The 22500-nt window shown below is 39.8% G+C and overlaps 1 protein-coding gene across 1 annotated transcript in view; it reads left to right on the forward strand.

Moving 5' to 3' along the window:
• Window positions 1-22500, forward strand: part of tmeff1a (transmembrane protein with EGF-like and two follistatin-like domains 1a) — an 88627-nt gene that overhangs the window by 46343 nt on the left and 19784 nt on the right. The window contains exons 4-5 of the mRNA XM_029452676.1: window positions 5019-5048; window positions 8748-8836. Of these exons, the coding sequence (XP_029308536.1) occupies window positions 5019-5048; window positions 8748-8836 (119 nt within the window). The remainder of the gene's footprint in view (window positions 1-5018; window positions 5049-8747; window positions 8837-22500) is intronic.

Genomic DNA, 22500 nt, shown 5'->3' on the forward strand with positions numbered 1-22500 from the left:
AACCTGCAGGTTTAATCTTCCACAGCTGAACGATCAGCAGTTGTATATCACGCTGAGGCAGAAACAAAGCTCTCTGGATACAGACGTCTCTGCAGGCCAGTCAGGGTTTATGTTCTCATCCCACTCTTGAGATGTGTTTAGGAAACTTACAGTAACACCACAGCAGCGGTGGTGGTGGCGGTCAACTCCATCTGTAGGGGCAGCGGCCTGATTTCCCAGGAGGCACCGCCCGGCGCTCTGCTCTTATTACCCGTTACACCGGGGACCCGGCGCTGCGATATGCCCTCTGCATCCCTCGCCTCCCTCCTGTCCTTCAGCAATTTCCTCTCCCTGAGATTTATGCTTCCTGTAATTGGAGCGTTCGGCAGTAGTGAGTCGAGGCGACGGCAGAAATACTCAGCTGGGTTTATTCCCCAGAGCAGGAGAGGAGGCTGCTGCGGGAGGTGGGGAGGCTGAGACGTCCACGCCGGGTTCTGATCACAGGTCAGCCGCTCCAGAGCTGAAGGTCTGAGCCTCCACAGCCTCAGGCCAGAGTTACTTCTCTTTAAAAACCTGTGTTGTTGGCTTTTAGACAGAAAGGATGAGCGTGACACCTTCCTGAGGCTTTGGTACGACTTCCTCTTGTTTCTTGTGTTAACAAACGGGAAAGTTTCAGATGAACGTCATTAAAAGGAGAGTATGTGCTGTATGGTAGGGTTATAACATGTAACATTTCTGCTTTAAAGCTGTGTTGTACAGTATATGTAGTGAGTTGTGTCCAAATGATAAGAAAGTCATGACCAGGATGAATCCTACTGACTTTATATGTATACCATTTGTGTTTTTTAAATGAAATATCTGTACAAATATTGGATTGATTGGACATTTGGGACATCATGTCGTATATCAGTCCAGCATTATAATGTGTCCGATACTTTCAGCTTCATAGATTAGATGATCTGCACAAAAGCTAGTAAGTGGACGTTGAGTTTGGGTTTTGTTGTCGAGTTCAATTACTTTTGGCGTTTCAATTTGAAGTTCAAGAATAAACGTTTTGAAGTGGCACAGTGAGAAGTGACCCTTCAAATAAAAGCAGTTCTCAAAGTTCAAAACACAAGTTCATCTTTTTATTGTCGACACTGTCCCGAAGTCAGTGTTACTAAATGTTATCCTTTTACTTTGTTGTGGTTCTAAGAATAAAAACGCTCAATTCATATGATTAAGAAATAACTGATTGCATTTAAATATTTGCTTTTATAAAAAGTAGTAGTTTTAATGATGCATTAAAAGCTGCTCGTGTCAGGAAGGTAAACAGCTCTAATTCCCTCTAATATTTATTTTATATTGCTGTGAAAACATCTCCTTCAAACGACTTATTCAAGTTTAAAAATAACTAAAAATACATTTTACAAGATTACATTTGAACACATCATGATGTTATAAATTACCTTCGCCCAATACTCCTTTTTACTGAATAAAGCTTGAACGCATCATAATTTAATTCAATGGAACCTTCGTTAGCGTTAGCTGTTAGCTTCGTTAGCGTTAGCTTCGTTAGCGTTAGCTCTGTTGTTTAGCCAAGTAGTACTGTTCTGCTCTTTTATTTCTGTTTGAACTGAACAGCTTTTGGGAAATCTTTTGGACATTTTATTTTTACATCCTGGTCCGGACCAACAAGGTTCAAAAGAGCCACAAAGAGCTGGACAAGAAATAAATCAACGAGTGTAGTTTTACTGTTGGGTATCGCATCATAAACGCCACAAAGACTTCAGAGAAACATCTGAGTGATTCGCACACATGGACTGCAGCAGAGGAAGCAGGGAACGCTCGGCGTGCTTCATTAAACACAGGGTCAGCCACGTTTCATTTCCTCAGCAGCTTTTATTGACTCTGCTGCTGCAGCGTCCGATTCTTCAGCTGCTGCAGAAACTCGTGAGTTTTTATCCACCGGAGGATCAGTTGATTTGTGAGGCTGCAGCCGAGGGGAAAGTTTGACTGAAAGACTTTCTGCTTTTTATTCCGTTGTTCAGATATTCTCTGGTGCAGATATCTGGAATAATGTTTCCATCTGATCTGCAGTATCTGCTGATGGAAACGGTTTGAAAGTGTTTCACAGATTTCTCTTCTCAGAGCTTTGAAGATTATTGATCAGACAGTGTTTGTCTCTTCAGATCTGCAGCTCAGAAACATCTTGTTTTTATCAGCTACCTACACACCATCTCTCCTACCTACCTTCCCACCTTGTCTTACCTCTACACCTGCCCTGCTCATTTCATTTCCTAATACCTTCCTGCCCTTATTTCTCCTTCTCCCTTCATACCTTTACTTCACCTTCCCACTTATGATTTCCTCACTCTCTTCTTCCCTCCCTACATATAACTGTCCCTAGTCCATAATGTTCTTCCCACAGTTACATTTCTCTCCTCCCTCCCTTTATACCTGCCTACTTTCCTTCCTCTCTACCTTCCTTGTTTCTATATTTACTGCCCTTCTATTCTCCCTTCCTCCTTAGCCTCCTACCTTCCTGCCGTTCCTTCCTTAACCACTATGTGGACATACCTCTGTTAGCATATACCTGTCGTCCTACCTACAGAGCCACCACCTACCTACCTACTTACCTTCCTACATAATAACATACCTTAATCTCTTCCTTCCAACACCTATCTTTCTCCCTTCCTTTCCTGTTGCCTCCTCTCTTTATACCTCCTCACCTCAGATACACAAATACAGATGTGTCATGTTAAACAACTAGCAGGCTTCACTTAACAAACGGCTCCTTTCCCTCATCAGCGTGTTTCGACTGCTCGTTATCAGATAAAGAAGAAGAAGACTTTCAATCTTTTCACTTAAAGCGATTTTCTCATTAGTAAATGCACATTATTCACACCAGGAACAGTTTTTTCTTCTTTTAAGAGATTAAAGCAGTGTAACACCTGCAGTTTGAAACCAAACTCTTTAGGGTTTAGTCAATAACGCACTGACAGAATCATTGATATCTCGGCTCACTCTCCGTTTCTACCTCCTTTCCCTGTGAAAAACAAAAAAAAGTGCAGAAGAAAAGGTGAAATTTAATTGAACAAAGCATCTGTTGTCCATTTCTTAATGCAACAGCGACGTACCAGAAGCTCCGAACACGGCGTCCATTTTCTTAATTCAAGGTTGCAGCGCCAATATTTATACTGTCGGAGTGCATTTCCTGATGCAGCTGCTGGACCGCTGCAGTACGTCTGAGTGTGTCCTACAGTTACAGTCAGTGTGTGTGTCCTACAGTTACAGTCAGTGTGTGTGTCCTACAGTTACAGTCAGTGTGTGTGTTACCTACAGTTACAGTCAGTGTGTGTGTTACCTACAGTTACAGTCAGTGTGTGTGTTACCTACAGTTACAGTCAGTGTGTGTGTCCTACAGTTACAGTCAGTGTGTGTGTTACCTACAGTTACAGTCAGTGTGTGTGTCCTACAGTTACAGTCAGTGTGTGTGTCCTACAGTTACACTCAGTGTGTGTGTGTTACCTACAGTTACAGTCAGTGTGTGTGTTACCTACAGTTACAGTCAGTGTGTGTTACCTACAGTTAGTCAGTGTGTGTGTTACCTACAGTTACAGTCAGTGTGTGTGTAACCTACAGTTACAGTCAGTGTGTGTGTCCTACAGTTACACTCAGTGTGTGTGTGTTACCTACAGTTACAGTCAGTGTGTGTGTTACCTACAGTTACAGTCAGTGTGTGTGTTACCTACAGTTACAGTCAGTGTGTGTGTAACCTACAGTTACAGTCAGTGTGTGTGTAACCTACAGTTACAGTCAGTGTGTGTGTAACCTACAGTTACAGTCAGTGTGTGTGTCCTACAGTTACACTCAGTGTGTGTGTGTTACCTACAGTTACAGTCAGTGTGTGTGTTACCTACAGTTACAGTCAGTGTGTGTGTTACCTACAGTTACAGTCAGTGTGTGTGTTACCTACAGTTACAGTCAGTGTGTGTGTTACCTACAGTTACAGTCAGTGTGTGTGTTACCTACAGTTAGTCAGTGTGTGTGTGTTACCTACAGTTAGTCAGTGTGTGTGTTACCTACAGTTACAGTCAGTGTGTGTGTTACCTACAGTTACAGTCAGTGTGTGTGTTACCTACAGTTACAGTCAGTGTGTGTGTTACCTACAGTTACAGTCAGTGTGTGTGTTACCTACAGTTACAGTCAGTGTGTGTGTTACCTACAGTTACAGTCAGTGTGTGTGTCCTACAGTTACAGTCAGTGTGTGTGTTACCTATAGTTACAGTCAGTGTGTGTGTTACCTACAGTTACAGTCAGTGTGTGTGTTACCTACAGTTACAGTCAGATTTATATCAGTTTGTAAAGTTTATGCTCAAAATATTTCTTGGTTCATCATCAGAAATTATCTCCCCATAACAAACACAAACTAGTTTTTGAGATTCAGTTGAGACAGACAGACTTCATTTGCCAGATGGCCTCTTATATTTTGCAGCTCATCTGAACCCTTTAAGTCTCAGGGTCTGAAATTAACCTTTTTCCTCTTTTAAAAAACTACATTTCTTAATATAAGGACAATAATTTAGCACCTAACTAAGTTAAAAAGGCAGCAAGCCAATAAAGTTCCAGTAGTGTAGCAGCTGACCTGCAAACCTTCATCATGATGTCAGGATACAGCTGAAGCATCGTGTTCACACATCAACCAGAGACTTAGAGACGATCAGAAGCAGTCAGATTATATCTCCGCTGTGTTCCCCGATGATGCAAGTGAGATGAATGCTGTTGATCAGCTTTAAAGGTGTATTTATGAACTGCGACTCAGACCATGCTAGCTGCTTCCCTCTGCTTCCAGTCTTTATGCTAAGCTATGCTAACATCGTTCCTGACTCCACATGTGGAACACTTTCTCTTCAGTTCAGATGAAAGTGAACCAAAACAAACGACCAACAGTCCGCCTGAAACAACAAACAAAATGAACTTATGATTATCCTGGATACGTCTTTATTTATATATATAATCAATAAGTGAGCGTTGTTGTGTCTCTTGTGTCTTCACAGATCATGGTTCTGGTTCAGGAGACGGAGACGGTGAGTTTCCTTTTTCTACATTTTGGGCTTTTTAAAGATTTAATTTCCTGCTTCACTTTTGCTCCGAGTGAAAGTGAAGCAGGAAACAATTACAGTCTTTATCTGCCGTCCGCACGCAGAACCTGCCGAGGTCTGACACGGCCCCACTCCTGTTGTATCTCTGCCCCCCCCCCTCGTTGAATATTAACTCATCTTATAAAGATTGTGTGGAGCGTTTCAGTCTCTGCAGTAACTCCTCCCTGCGGAGTGAAGCTCCGACCATCTGTGAGCCGACCACAGTGTTTGTTGTTAATGTGGCTGCTGGGGAGTTTAATTGGAGTGGACCTCCAGAGAGACGCTGTCTCCACCATCTGCATGAGGGCGGGGCTTCCGCTGAGTTGATGATGGTGATCCCCCCCGATCGACCGGTCAAGCCACAGAGAGAAACGATTAAGCCTTACGGTGTCTGTTACTCCCGAACACACCTGTCAGAAGCTTTGCTGCCTAATTCTTTTCTTTTTCAATGTACATAATCCTGAAGTGATAAGCCTGTTTATTAGTAATATAATGAGATACAGCGTGCAGGGGTGTCGCTGCGCTGAGCCTTTTCACACGTGATGCTCCTGCCGTGTTAAAGCTCCAGGCCTCTCAAGAGAATCACATCCTGCTCGTGGTGGATCAGTTCTCTGCAGAATCATCCAAGCTTTGAACATCCTCATCATGTGTGATGCTGCTTTTTAGCTTTGGATTAAAGGAATTTGCTTTTTCCCAGCAGACGGTGAAGCCACACAGGAGTCGTACTGTGATGATGTGAGGTTTAAAGACTGACAGGGTTTGCTTCTGAGCTGAAAGTTATTTTTATTCAGGATAAGAGCTCAAAGATTCAGACACCAACAGAAGATTCTCCTCCTAAACGTGCCGTACGGCCTGGCAGAGCCGCACACGGATCCACTAAGAATTAATTGCGGACGCTTATAGATTCATGGATTTTGCAGCTTCTGACTGTCCCGTGTCAAAGTCCGAATCACAAACACATTGTGTTGAAGATGTTGCAGCGTAAACACGTCAATAAAGCTTTGCCGCTCGGTGCAATTTGCTCTTTATTTTGCATCTGGTGTAAAAATAAGTCGCTGAGATTCCATTCTACCTCCCATCATGCACTCTGCTGACAAATGAGCACATGATGGCTTCCCCAAAATCAACCCTGATGACAAGGCTTATATATTTCAGAAGGGAGCCATGACGGGGGGTGGGGGGGGGGGGTCTGTGAAGCAGCAGCATCCTGCTGTCAGTCAACAGAAACAAAGAGTATCGCTGCTGCAGCTCCTCGTCCATCGATCGGCAGCCTCGAGCCCCGAGCGAGCTCTCCATGTTCAAAACAACCACACACAGCAGGCCTATCTGTCAGCCTGCACACACACACACACACACACACACACACACACACACACACACACACACGTCGTCGCTCTTAAAGTCGCATTTTTCTACAACAAAGTGTGAAGAAATGTGCAGCAGAGTGAGACCTCCTGCTCAGCTGTGTGTTTAAACACCTGCATCGTCTACATGTTCCATAATAAACATTTTAAAACTAGTCTGGCGTCAGGACTGCGTCTTAATGCTTATCGCCTTAAACAAAGTCTACTTTTTAATTTGGAAAAACACTTTGAGCTGCATTGTGTGTTTGAGAACAGATAAAGTGTGTTATTATTATTATTATTATTATTATTATTATCATTATTATTATTATTATCATTATTATTATTATTATTATTATTATATGCAGAGGGCAGCGAGACACTGCAGCGCTCACAGCTCCTGATGGTGTCCAGCGTGTCGGGACACTTTCATACTTTTATTTCCTTAACATAACCACGTAGTTAAACCAACATACCAAGTTTATTTTGAAAAGACTGCACGTACGCCAAAGTTTCATCCTTGAGTTTAGAATATTTTGTCACATTTTTACTCTTTACTTCTTGTTTTACTGCTAACACTTCACTTTGACTCGCTGTAAACAACCATGTGACTCCATTTCTGGTCGTTCCTGGTACTTTGTCGTTATTGTATTGTATTGTACCTTTTACAAATGTATTATTGTTATTATTATTATTAATATTGTTATTATTGTTATTATTATTATTATTGTTATTATTATTATTATCATTATTATTATTATTGTTATTATTATTATCATTATTATTATTGTTATTATTATTATTATTGTTATTATTGTTATTATTATTATTGTTATTGTTATTATTTTTATTATTATTATTGTTATTATTGTTATTATTATTATTATTATTATTAGTGTTGTTGTTATTGTTATTATTATTATCAGTGTTATTGTTATTATTATTAGTGGTGTTATTGTTATTAGTGTTGTTGTTATTGTTATTATTGTTGTTGTTATTGTTTTTAGTGTTGTTATTTTTATTATTAGTGTTGTTGTTGTTATTGTTATTAGTGTTGTTGTTGTTGTTATTGTTATTATTATTAGTGTTGTTGTTATTATTATTAGTGTTGTTGTTGTTATTGTTATTATTATTGTTGTTATTATTATTAGTGTTGTTGTTATTGTTATTATTATTGTTATTATTGTTGTTATTATTGTTATTATTATTATTATTATTAGTGTTATTGTTATTATTGTTATTATTATTGTTGTTGTTATTATTGTTATTATTATTATATTATTAGTGTTATGTTATTATTATTGTTGTTATTATTGTTGTTGTTATTATTGTTATTATTATTATTAGTGTTATTGTTATTGTTATTGTTATTATTGTTATTATCAGTGATGCTTCCTGATTTATTTAACTTTATTCATATTGTAAGTGTGAACACAGGATTTCACTGCATTCAGGAACCAGTTCTGCAGGGATGCAGGTTGTTACACTTCCTGTGGATTCAGTTCCTCCCGTTGACGCCACTGAGCTTTTCCTCTTCTCACATTACAAAGTGACACTTGATGAATCATGAAAATGTTTCCCGATGAATGATCCCCGCCTCGTGTGCTCTGAACCCGCCGGAGAACGAACGCCGTGATGCGAGACGGCATTACACGCATCTCCTGTAATGATGGTGATAATAATAATAATATCATCAGAGGATAATGTGTGGCTGTGTTTCTATGAGCTCCAGGAGTGTGTGAACACACTCGGCTGTGTGTGTGAAAGTAACGCGTGTCACCGGTGTCACCGGAACAGAGCGGAGCTGGAGGTCGTTCTGGAAATGAAATGAAGTCACTGTTCTGGAAAGAAGTGTGAATAATAATAATGATAATAATAAAAGCTGATTATGTTCCACAAGCAAGATAAATATGAATAAAGTGCAGACGAGACACAATTACAAACTAACGGAGGAGGAACCAGCTGGTCACAGATTTCACTGTTTGCAGCACAATTTAATAATTTCAGTTAAAATATTATTGATGTTCAAAATGTTTTTATTTATTATTATTTCCCCCTAATAATAGTATTTATCATTTCTATCTTAATATGATGCTGTTTTTATATTGTGCATTTGGTCTATAAATCTCAAGAATAACAGAATAAATCACTTTTTTGATGTTATTTTAATTATTAATATTAAATCAATTAATATATAAACTTTAATGGGCTTTGTCTTAATAAACCCCGGAGGTGAAACAGCTGACAGCTGATTTATTTAATACCAGCATATCTTATTCTTTGCTGATGTGATTTGTTACAGACGAAGGTTCAGGCTCCGACGTCGGGAAGAAGTTCACGAAGTGCAGCACGTGTAAATACGGAGCCGAGTGTGACGAAGACTCGGAGGACGTCTGGTGAGTGTTTGAGGGTCTGAAACTTAAAGAGACGTGTCGTGGATATTTATGGCTCACAACATGTGGTATGAAACAGAGAGGAATCAATAAAGCACAGACACAGATATAGCTGATTAATTATTATTTCGTTGCACAACAAACACTAATAATGAGAACACTACCTGCTTCCAAGCACAACCGCGTAGTGTCCCTCAGACAAAGACAATCTTATATATATATATATATATCTCATATAGGAGCTGCACGAACCCTGCTGCAACATACATCGATCTACTTCTATTGCCTCAAACTTCACGGCACCAAGGTAATCTATTCCAGATGCAAGGTGACCTTCTTATGACCTTTGAGATCATGTTGTTAGAACATATATTGTTATTTACATATGGTATGGATCTTTATATCGGGCTCCTGATGTAAACTTAATGAATAAGACTTTGTTCTTTTCGCTTATCTTAACAGACGTTTCTGCAAAAAACAAAACAATTTAGAAAAACTTTCTTTTTGACCTTTGACGGGGAAAAGGTTACAAGTATTAAAAAAGGACCCGAGTCCGTCGCCTGTTGAGCTTCTGTGCATCATCTCGGACACGGTAACGCGGATGCAGGAACGTGGGTTAGTTGTCGTCCACAAACACAAAGTTGCCGTGAAAAAGGTCAAAACTCTGCAGCTTGAATAAAAGACAAAACAAAGTGTCTTCCATATCAAGAGCTGGAAAACTGAAACATTTCTAAACAAATATTTGTTGTTTTGAATCTGAAGCGGATTGAATCTGCACAGAACGTGTTGAACACTCGTCCAGCTGCCGTCTGTTCATAAATCACCTCCTTTGGTTTGTTTTGATATTTATTGACAAATAAGATAAACTTAAATAACGTCCTGCGTGAGTGTAAAAAGAGTTTTAGATGTTTTAAACATGTCCGCAAAGACTTGCTGCAGACCTCTCAGAGTGAAACCTGAGATGAATGCAGCTCCTCGTCGCGTCTGAACTTCACGTGCAGACTCCAGGAGGAATGAATGATCCGTGTTTAGAAGCTGATGGTTCAGAGGTCAGGCTCCTGCACACAGAAACATTCCTGTTCCTGACTCCTTCTTCTTCTTCAGGTGCATCTGTAACATCGACTGCAGCGGGCACAACGAGAACCCCGTGTGCGCCACCGACGGGAACTCCTACAACAACCCGTGTCTGGTCCGAGAGGCGTCGTGTATGAAGCAGGAGCAGATCGACGTCAAACACCTGGGCAGGTGTCCCGGTGAGACTCCTCCCCTCTGCGCTGTGGGCAGGTTTCTCATGTGACATCACATCCCGAGCGTTAATGTAGAAAACTGAACAAGTTACATTTTAGGCTTTTCAAAACCACAGAATGACTTTGTAATACTCACGTGATGATGAGGAGAGAAACAAACACAACAAAGACTCATTATGTTCTCGGCTTCTTGAGATTCACACGTGATCCTGCGGAGACGTGACGTGTGTTAACTATGAACACAGATTGTTTCTGTTCTTCATTAAGATGTTTTAATTATAGATTCAACACATCAAATACTCCTTGTTCATGAAAACATTCACCACTAGTTTCACAAAACTCCTTAAATTAAGATTTTCTCTCAAATCTAAAAGTTTCCTTGAATATAATACGTGTTAAACAGTTTAAGGGTTTCACACCCTTCAGTAAGTCTGTCAGGAAGGACAACTTAAGATCTCAGTGTGATTCTTAAGGTGGAAGAACCAGGCGTTGCCTCCTGCCTCCTGCCTCCTAGCTCCTCCCTCCTCCTCCTCCTCCCTCCTGCCTCCTCCCTCCTCCCTCCTCCTCCTGCCTCCTGCCTCCTGCCTCCTGCCTCCTGCCTCCTAGCTCCTCCCTCCTCCCCCTCCCTCCTCCCTCCTCCCTCCTCCCTCCTCCCTCCTCTCCTGCCTCCTGCCTGCCTCCTCCCTCCTCCCTCCTCCCTCCTGCCTCCTGCCTCCTGCCTCCTCCCTCCTCCTCCAGAATCCCATCATCTGTGAGCTCTCTGAATGAAAGAGACGATCTCTGAGCAGACTCACTTTCTGACTCGTGTAGTTTTGCAGACTTTCCTTCCTTCACTGCTGGAACCTCACCTGACAGCCGGTTACAGGCTTTCTTATTTCTTTACTTCATTTCTCCGTTCATACCTTTTACTTTCTTCTTATGTGTCTAGAGTGTGAAGCTCTTTTGTCCTCTTGTCTCAACTTGTCTCTGAGTTTGTTTATTTCTTTATGTATTTCCACTTCTGAAACTCAACTTTACAGGTTCCTGCGGGTCCTTAGAAAGTCAAAGAAAACATCCAATAATTCCTTAATTGGTGTTAACTAAGCTTTAGCTTAATCTTTCAGAAGTCTTCAAAGTGCTCAAATGTCGTCTTTCTGCAACACCTATTGTTCAGATAATTCACCAAATGTTCTGTTTCAAACTGAACCGACATTAAAGAGTCTTACTGATCTTAAATCTACCTGCACTGTTGGAACTGGTTATGTATTCTGTAGCACGGACGGAGATCTTTACTCCACATTAAGTTGCTGATGTAGTAAAACGCAGGATTGATGTTGTGGACGCTGCTGACTGCACAACTGTGACCGTTTCCTCGCTGCCATAAATCAGCCTCGTTACTGAACGTGTCACACAAATGAACGCGTCTAATCGCCGGTGTTTTTAATTAACCCGCAAACCGAGCGTGCAGCTCGTCTCCGCGGGAGCCGGGACTCCTCCAGGCGTCAACACACACCTTGATACACGTCCAGAGGAAATGTGGGGTCATATCTGCAGTACTGTGATCTGTGGTGAACGTAGTAATACTCGTGTACAAATACTCTGTTACAAGTAGAAGTCCTGCATTAAATATACTCAAAGTACCAAATAAAATATATTATGTTAATGAGTCAGGTAATCAGGTAAACGAGGAGTTTATTTCTTTATCAGTTATATTTGGTTTTAATGATCTGATTCATCAAAGTAACTAAAGTTATTGAATAAACGGAAACACTAAAGTTTATTATTGAGATGAAGATTAAGATATTATTTATCGCACTGAATAAAGGCATCAACAGATCCTGTCGTGCAGATCGAGTTTATTACTTTATTACTTACCTCTAATGAGCCCCACGTGTGTAAAGCTGCTCGCCAACACTGTAAATAATAATCATCTCTTCACGTTCCTCCTGGTTGATGATGGTGATCCCCCCCGATCGCCGTCAACTCCACAGAGAGAAACATTAAGCCTTACGGTGTCTGTATCCCGAACACACCTGTCAGAACTTTGGCTGCCTAATTCTTTTCTTTTTCAATGTACATAATCCTGAAGTGATAAGCCTGTTTATTAGTAATATAATGAGATATAGCGTGCAGTGGGTGTCGCTGCGCTGAGCCTTTTCACACAGTGATGCCCTGCCGTGTTAAAGCTCAGGCTCCTTCAAGAGAATCACACATCCTGCTCGTGGTGGATCAGTTCTCTGCAGAATCATCCAAGCTTTGAACATCCTCATCATGTGTGATGCTGCTTTTTAGCTTTGGATTAAGGAATTTGCTTTTTTCCCAGCAACGGTGAGCCACACAGGAGTCGTCTGTGATGATGTGAGGTTTAAAAGACTGACAGGGTTTGCTTCTGAGCTGAAAGTTTTATTTTTATTCAGGATAGAGCTCAAGATTCCACCAACAGAAATTCTCCTCCTAAACGTGCCGTACGGCCTGGCAGAGCCCGCACACGGATCCACTAAGATTAATTCGGACGCTTATAATTCATGGATTTTCAGCTTCTGACTGTCCCGTGTCAAAGTCCGAATCACAAAACACATTGTGTTGAAGATGTTGCAGCGTAAACACGTCAATAAAGCTTTGCCGCTCGGTGCAATTTGCTCTTTATTTTTTTGCATCTGGTGTAAAAAAGTCGCTGAGATTCCATTCTACCTCCCATCATGCACTCTGCTGACAAATGATCACTGATGGCTTCCCCAAAATCAACCCTGATGACAAGGCTTATATATTTCAGAGGGAGCCATGACGGGGGGTGGGGGGGGGGGTCTGTGAAGCAGCAGCATCCTGCTGTCAGTCACAGAAACAAGAGTATCGTGCGCAGCTCCTCGTCCATCGATCGGCAGCCTCGAGCCCGAGCGAGCTCTCCATGTTCAAAACAACCACACACAGCGTGCCTATCTGTCAGCCTGCACACACACACACACACCCACACACACACACCACACACACACACACGTCTCGCTCTTAAAGTCGCATTTTTCTTACAACAAAGTGTGAAGAAATGTGCAGCAGAGTGAGACCTCCTGCTCAGCTGTTGTTTAAACACCTGCATCGTCTACATGTTTCCATAAATAACATTTTAAAACTAGTCTGGCGTCGGAACTGCGTCTTAATGCTTATCGCCTTAAACAAAGTCTACTTTTTAATTTGAAAAACACTTTGACTGCATTGTGTGTTTGAGAACAGATAAAGTGTGTTTTTATTATTATTATTTTATTATATATTATATTCATTATTATTATTATCATTATTTATTATTATTATTATTATATCTGCAGAGGCAGCGAGACACTGCAGCGCTCACAGCTCCTGATGTGTCCAGCGTGTCGGGACACTTTCATACTTTTTTTTCCTTAACATAACCACTATTAACCAACATACCAAGTTATTTTGAAAAGACTGCACGTACGCCAAAGTTTCATCCTTGAGTTTAGAATATTTGTCACATTTTTACTCTTACTTCTTGTTTTACTGCTACACTTCACTTTGACTCGCTGTAAACACCACATGTGACTCCATTTCTTCTGGTCGTTCCTGGTACTTTGTCGGTTATTGTATTGTATTGTACCTTTTACAAATGTATTATTGTTATTATTATTATTATATTGTTTATTATTATTGTTTATTATTATTATTATTTTATTATTATTAATCATTATTATTATCATTATTTAATTATTATTATCATACTTATTATTATTATGTTTATTATTATTGTTATTATTATATTATTTGTATATTATTTTTATTATGATTATTTATTGTTATTATTGTTATTTTATTATTAGTGTTGTTTTTTTTGTTACTTCTTATTTCCGTGTTATTGTTTTATTATTGTGGTGTTATTCTTTATTATTAGTGTTGTTGTTTTGTTTTTATTTGTTGTTGTTTGTTTGTTGGTGTTGGTTTGGTTTCTTTTAGTGTTGTTTGTTGTTTTTGTTTTCGTGTTGTTGTTCTTGTTTTGTGTTGTTGTTTTTTTTTGTTGTTGTTGTTGTTCTTTGTTTTTCGTGTTGTTGTTGTTGTTTTGTTCTTCTTCTTATGTTGTTGTTCTTGTTTCGTGTTTATGTTTTTGTTCTTCGTCTTCCTGTTTGTTTTTCTGTTCTTTTCCATTGTGTAGTGTACTCTTGTTGTTTGTTTCTTCTTGTTCGTTTCTTTCTCTTGTTCGTTCTTGTTTCTTGTTCTTCTCTCTTTCACTGTTTCATTTCCTCTTTGTGTGTAGCGTTCCCTGCTCCGCGTGCCTGCTTCGTCTCTACGCATGCTACCTTCACATTACAAGTTACACTGATAATCATGAAAATGTTTTCCCGATGAATGATCCCCGCCTCGTGTGCTCTGACCCGCCGGAGAACGAACGCCGTGATCGAGACGGCATTACACGCATCTCCTGTAATGATGGTGAAATAATAATAATATCATCAGAGGATAATGTGTGGCTGTTGTTTCTATGAGCTCCAGGAGTGTGTGAACACACTCGCTGTGTGTGTGAAGTAAACGCGTGGTCACCGGTGTCACCGGAACAGAGCGGAGCTGAGGTCGTTCTGGAAATGAAATGAAGTCACTGTTCTGGAAAGAAGTGTGAATAATAATAATGTATAATAAAAGCTGATTATGTTCCACAAGCAAGATAAATATGAATAAATGCAGACGACCACAATTACAACTAACGGAGGAGAACCAGCTGGTCACAGATTTCACTGTTTGCAGCACAATTTAATAATTTCAGGTTAAAATATTATTGATGTTCAAAATGTTTTATTTATTATTATTTCCCCCTAATAATAGTATTTATCATTTCTTATCTTAATTGATGCTGTTTTTATATTGTGCATTTGGTCTATAAATCTCAAGAATAACAGAATAAATCACTTTTTTGATGTTATTTTAATTATATATTAAATCAATTAATATATAAACTTTAATGGGCTTTGGTCTTAATAACCCCGGAGGTGAAACAGCTGACAGCTGATTTAATTTAATACCACATATCTTATTCTTTGCTGATGTGATTTGTTACAGACGAAGGTTCAGGCCTCCGACGTCGGGAAGAAGTTCACGAAGTGCAGCACGTGTAAATACGGAGCCGAGTGTGACGAAGACTCGGAGGACGTCTGGTGAGTGTTTTAGGGTCTGAAACTTAAAGAGACGTGTCGTGGATATTTATGGCTCACACATGGGTATGAAACAGAGAGGAATCAATAAGCACAACACAGATATAGCTGATTAATTATTATTTCGTTGCACAACAAACCTATAAATGAAGAACACTACCTGCTTCCAAGCAAACCGCGTAGTGTCCCTCAGACAAGACAATCTTATATATATATATATATATCTCATATAGGAGCTGCCTCAAGACCCTGCCGCAACATACTCGATCTACTTCTATTGCCCTCAAACTTCACGCACCAAGGTAATCTATTCCAGATGCAGGTGACCTTCTTATGAACCTTTGAGATCATGTTGTTAGAACATATATTGTTATTTTACATATGGTATGGATCTTTATATCGGGCTCCTGATGTAAACTTAATGAATAAGACTTTGTTCTTTTCGCTTATCTTAACAACGTTTCTGCAAAAAACAAAACAATTTAGATAAAAACTTTCTTTTTTGACCTTGACGGGGAAAGGTTACAAGTATTAAAAAGGACCCGAGTCCGTCGCCTGTTGAGCTTCTGCATCATCTCGGACACGGTAAACGCGATGTCAGGAACGTGGGTTAGTTGTCGTCCACAACACAAAGTTGCCGTGAAAAGGTCCAAAACTCTGCACTTGAATAAAAGACAAACAAAGTGTCCTTACCTACAGTTACAGTCAGTGTGTGTGTTACCTACAGTTACAGTCAGTGTGTGTGTTACCTACAGTTACAGTCAGTGTGTGTGTTACCTACAGTTACAGTCAGTGTGTGTGTTACCTACAGTTAGTCAGTGTGTGTGTGTTACCTACAGTTACAGTCAGTGTGTGTGTTACCTACAGTTACAGTCAGTGTGTGTTACCTACAGTTACAGTCAGTGTGTGTGTTACCTACAGTTACAGTCAGTGTGTGTGTGTTACATACAGTTACAGTCAGTGTGTGTGTTACCTACAGTTACAGTCAGTGTGTGTGTTACCTACAGTTACAGTCAGTGTGTGTGTCCTACAGTTACAGTCAGTGTGTGTGTTACCTACAGTTACAGTCAGTGTGTGTGTCCTACAGTTACAGTCAGTGTGTGTGTCCTACAGTTACAGTCAGTGTGTGTGTTACCTACAGTTACAGTCAGTGTGTGTGTTACCTACAGTTACAGTCAGTGTGTGTGTGTTACCTACAGTTACAGTCAGTGTGTGTTACCTACAGTTACAGTCAGTGTGTGTGTCCTACAGTTACAGTCAGTGTGTGTGTTACCTACAGTTACAGTCAGTGTGTGTGTTACCTACAGTTACAGTCAGTGTGTGTGTTACCTACAGTTACAGTCAGTGTGTGTGTTACCTACAGTTACAGTCAGTGTGTGTGTCCTACAGTTACAGTCAGTGTGTGTGTTACCTACAGTTACAGTCAGTGTGTGTGTCCTACAGTTACAGTCAGTGTGTGTGTTACCTACAGTTACAGTCAGTGTGTGTGTCCTACAGTTACAGTCAGTGTGTGTGTGTTACCTATAGTTACAGTCAGTGTGTGTGTCATACAGTTACAGTCAGTGTGTGTGTTACCTACAGTTACAGTCAGTGTGTGTGTCCTACAGTTAGTCAGTGTGTGTGTTACCTATAGTTACAGTCAGTGTGTGTGTTACCTACAGTTACAGTCAGTGTGTGTGTGTCCTACAGTTACAGTCAGTGTGTGTGTTACCTACAGTTACAGTCAGTGTGTGTGTCCTACAGTTACAGTCAGTGTGTGTGTTACCTATAGTTACAGTCAGTGTGTGTGTTACCTACAGTTACAGTCAGTGTGTGTGTTACCTACAGTTACAGTCAGTGTGTGTGTTACCTACAGTTACAGTCAGTGTGTGTTACCTAGAGTTAGTCAGTGTGTGTGTGTCCTACAGTTACAGTCAGTGTGTGTGTTACCTACAGTTACAGTCAGTGTGTGTGTCCTACAGTTACAGTCAGTGTGTGTGTTACCTATAGTTACAGTCAGTGTGTGTGTTACCTACAGTTACAGTCAGTGTGTGTGTTACCTACAGTTACAGTCAGATTTATATCAGTTTGTAAAGTTTATGCTCAAAATATTTCTTGGTTCATCATCAGAAATTATCTCCCCATAACAAACACAAACTAGTTTTTGAGATTCAGTTGAGACAGACAGACTTCATTTGCCAGATGGCCTCTTATATTTTGCAGCTCATCTGAACCCTTTAAGTCTCAGGGTCTGAAATTAACCTTTTTCCTCTTTTAAAAAACTACATTTCTTAATATAAGGACAATAATTTAGCACCTAACTAAGTTAAAAAGGCAGCAAGCCAATAAAGTTCCAGTGTGTAGCAGCTGACCTGCAAACCTTCATCATGATGTCAGGATACAGCTGAAGCATCGTGTTCACACATCAACCAGAGACTTAGAGACGATCAGAAGCAGTCAGATTATATCTCCGCTGTGTTCCCCGATGATGCAAGTGAGATGAATGCTGTTGATCAGCTTTAAAGGTGTATTTATGAACTGCGACTCAGACCATGCTAGCTGCTTCCCTCTGCTTCCAGTCTTTATGCTAAGCTATGCTAACATCGTTCCTGACTCCACATGTGGAACACTTTCTCTTCAGTTCAGATGAAAGTGAACCAAAACAAACGACCAACAGTCCGCCTGAAACAACAAACAAAATGAACTTATGATTATCCTGGATACGTCTTTATTTATATATATAATCAATAAGTGAGCGTTGTTGTGTCTCTTGTGTCTTCACAGATCATGGTTCTGGTTCAGGAGACGGAGACGGTGAGTTTCCTTTTTCTACATTTTGGGCTTTTTAAAGATTTAATTTCCTGCTTCACTTTTGCTCCGAGTGAAAGTGAAGCAGGAAACAATTACAGTCTTTATCTGCCGTCCGCACGCAGAACCTGCCGAGGTCTGACACGGCCCCACTCCTGTTGTATCTCTGCCCCCCCCCTCGTTGAATATTAACTCATCTTATAAAGATTGTGTGGAGCGTTTCAGTCTCTGCAGTAACTCCTCCCTGCGGAGTGAAGCTCCGACCATCTGTGAGCCGACCACAGTGTTTGTTGTTAATGTGGCTGCTGGGGAGTTTAATTGGAGTGGACCTCCAGAGAGACGCTGTCTCCACCATCTGCATGAGGGCGGGGCTTCCGCTGAGTTGATGATGGTGATCCCCCCCGATCGACCGGTCAAGCCACAGAGAGAAACGATTAAGCCTTACGGTGTCTGTTACTCCCGAACACACCTGTCAGAAGCTTTGCTGCCTAATTCTTTTCTTTTTCAATGTACATAATCCTGAAGTGATAAGCCTGTTTATTAGTAATATAATGAGATACAGCGTGCAGGGGTGTCGCTGCGCTGAGCCTTTTCACACGTGATGCTCCTGCCGTGTTAAAGCTCCAGGCCTCTCAAGAGAATCACATCCTGCTCGTGGTGGATCAGTTCTCTGCAGAATCATCCAAGCTTTGAACATCCTCATCATGTGTGATGCTGCTTTTTAGCTTTGGATTAAAGGAATTTGCTTTTTCCCAGCAGACGGTGAAGCCACACAGGAGTCGTACTGTGATGATGTGAGGTTTAAAGACTGACAGGGTTTGCTTCTGAGCTGAAAGTTATTTTTATTCAGGATAAGAGCTCAAAGATTCAGACACCAACAAAAGATTCTCCTCCTAAACGTGCCGTACGGCCTGGCAGAGCCGCACACGGATCCACTAAGAATTAATTGCGGACGCTTATAGATTCATGGATTTTGCAGCTTCTGACTGTCCCGTGTCAAAGTCCGAATCACAAACACATTGTGTTGAAGATGTTGCAGCGTAAACACGTCAATAAAGCTTTGCCGCTCGGTGCAATTTGCTCTTTATTTTGCATCTGGTGTAAAAATAAGTCGCTGAGATTCCATTCTACCTCCCATCATGCACTCTGCTGACAAATGAGCACATGATGGCTTCCCCAAAATCAACCCTGATGACAAGGCTTATATATTTCAGAAGGGAGCCATGACGGGGGGTGGGGGGGGGGGGTCTGTGAAGCAGCAGCATCCTGCTGTCAGTCAACAGAAACAAAGAGTATCGCTGCTGCAGCTCCTCGTCCATCGATCGGCAGCCTCGAGCCCCGAGCGAGCTCTCCATGTTCAAAACAACCACACACAGCAGGCCTATCTGTCAGCCTGCACACACACACACACACACACACACACACACACACACACACACACACACACACGTCGTCGCTCTTAAAGTCGCATTTTTCTACAACAAAGTGTGAAGAAATGTGCAGCAGAGTGAGACCTCCTGCTCAGCTGTGTGTTTAAACACCTGCATCGTCTACATGTTCCATAATAAACATTTTAAAACTAGTCTGGCGTCAGGACTGCGTCTTACTGCTTATCGCCTTAAACAAAGTCTACTTTTTAATTTGGAAAAACACTTTGAGCTGCATTGTGTGTTTGAGAACAGATAAAGTGTGTTATTATTATTATTATTATTATTATTATCATTATCATTATTATTATTATTATTATTATTATTATTATTATTATTATATGCAGAGGGCAGCGAGACACTGCAGCGCTCACAGCTCCTGATGGTGTCCAGCGTGTCGGGACACTTTCATACTTTTATTTCCTTAACATAACCACGTAGTTAAACCAACATACCAAGTTTATTTTGAAAAGACTGCACGTACGCCAAAGTTTCATCCTTGAGTTTAGAATATTTTGTCACATTTTTACTCTTTACTTCTTGTTTTACTGCTAACACTTCACTTTGACTCGCTGTAAACAACCATGTGACTCCATTTCTGGTCGTTCCTGGTACTTTGTCGTTATTGTATTGTATTGTACCTTTTACAAATGTATTATTGTTATTATTATTATTAATATTGTTATTATTGTTATTATTATTATTATTGTTATTATTATTATTATCATTATATTATTATTGTTATTATTATTATCATTATTATTATTGTTATTATTATTATTATTGTTATTATTGTTATTATTATTATTGTTATTGTTATTATTTTTATTATTATTATGTTATTATTGTTATTATTATTATTATTATTATTAGTGTTGTTGTTATTGTTATTATTATTATCAGTGTTATTGTTATTATTATTAGTGGTGTTATTGTTATTAGTGTTGTTGTTATTGTTATTATTGTTGTTGTTATTGTTTTTAGTGTTGTTATTTTTATTATTAGTGTTGTTGTTGTTATTGTTATTAGTGTTGTTGTTGTTGTTATTGTTATTATTATTAGTGTTGTTGTTATTATTATTAGTGTTGTTGTGTTATTGTATTATTATTATTATATTATTATTATGTGTTATGTATTGTTATTATTATTGTTGTTGTTATTATTGTTATTATTATTATTATTCGTGTTATTGTTATTATTATTGTTGTTATTATTGTTGTTGTTATTATTGTTATTATTATTATTAGTGTTATTGTTATTGTTATTGTATTATTGTTATTATCAGTGATGCTTCCTGATTTATTTAACTTTATTCATATTGTAAGTGTGAACACAGGATTTCACTGCATTCAGGAACCAGTTCTGCAGGATGCAGGTTGTTACACTTCCTGTGGATTCCGTTCCTCCCCCGTTGACGCCACTGAGCTTTTCCTCTTCTCACATTACAAAGTGACACTTGATGAATCATGAAATGTTTCCCGATGAATGATCCCCGCCTCGTGTGCTCTGAACCCGCCGGAAGAACGAACGCCGTGATGCGAGACGGCATTAAACGCATCTCCTGTAATGATGGTGATAATAATAATAATATCATCAGAGGATAATGTGTGGCTGTGTTTCTATGAGCTCCAGGAGTGTGTGAACACACTCGGCTGTGTGTGTGAAAGTAACGCGTGTCACCGGTGTCACCGGAACAGAGCGGAGCTGGAGGTCGTTCTGGAAATGAAATGAAGTCACTGTTCTGGAAAGAAGTGTGAATAATAATAATGATAATAATAAAAGCTGATTATGTTCCACAAGCAAGATAAATATGAATAAAGTGCAGACGAGACACAATTACAAACTAACGGAGGAGGAACCAGCTGGTCACAGATTTCACTGTTTGCAGCACAATTTAATAATTTCAGTTAAAATATTATTGATGTTCAAAATGTTTTTATTTATTATTATTTCCCCCTAATAATAGTATTTATCATTTCTATCTTAATATGATGCTGTTTTTATATTGTGCATTTGGTCTATAAATCTCAAGAATAACAGAATAAATCACTTTTTTGATGTTATTTTAATTATTAATATTAAATCAATTAATATATAAACTTTAATGGGCTTTGTCTTAATAAACCCCGGAGGTGAAACAGCTGACAGCTGATTTATTTAATACCAGCATATCTTATTCTTTGCTGATGTGATTTGTTACAGACGAAGGTTCAGGCTCCGACGTCGGGAAGAAGTTCACGAAGTGCAGCACGTGTAAATACGGAGCCGAGTGTGACGAAGACTCGGAGGACGTCTGGTGAGTGTTTGAGGGTCTGAAACTTAAAGAGACGTGTCGTGGATATTTATGGCTCACAACATGTGGTATGAAACAGAGAGGAATCAATAAAGCACAGACACAGATATAGCTGATTAATTATTATTTCGTTGCACAACAAACACTAATAATGAGAACACTACCTGCTTCCAAGCACAACCGCGTAGTGTCCCTCAGACAAAGACAATCCTGCTCCTTATATAGGAGCTGCACGAACCCTGTGGCAACATACATCGATCTACTTCTATTGCCTCAAACTTCATGGCACCAAGGTAATCTATTCCAGATGCAAAGGTGACCTTCTCATGACCTTTGAGATCATGTTGTCAGAACATATATTGTTATTTACATATGGTATGGATCTTTATATCGGGCCCCTGATGTAAACTTAATGAATAAGACTTTGTTCTTTTCGCTTATCTTAACAGACGTTTCTGCAAAAAACAAAACAATTTAGAAAAACTTTCTTTTTTGACCTTTGACGGGGAAAAGGTTACAAGTATTAAAAAAGGACCCGAGTCCGTCGCCTGTTGAGCTTCTGTGCATCATCTCGGACACGGTAACGCGGATGCAGGAACGTGGGTTAGTTGTCGTCCACAAACACAAAGTTGCCGTGAAAAAGGTCAAAACTCTGCAGCTTGAATAAAAGACAAAACAAAGTGTCTTCCATATCAAGAGCTGGAAAACTGAAACATTTCTAAACAAATATTTGTTGTTTTGAATCTGAAGCGGATTGAATCTGCACAGAACGTGTTGAACAC

This window comes from Cottoperca gobio, chromosome 17 (genome assembly GCF_900634415.1).
Source record: "Cottoperca gobio chromosome 17, fCotGob3.1, whole genome shotgun sequence".
NCBI lineage: Eukaryota > Metazoa > Chordata > Actinopteri > Perciformes > Bovichtidae > Cottoperca > Cottoperca gobio.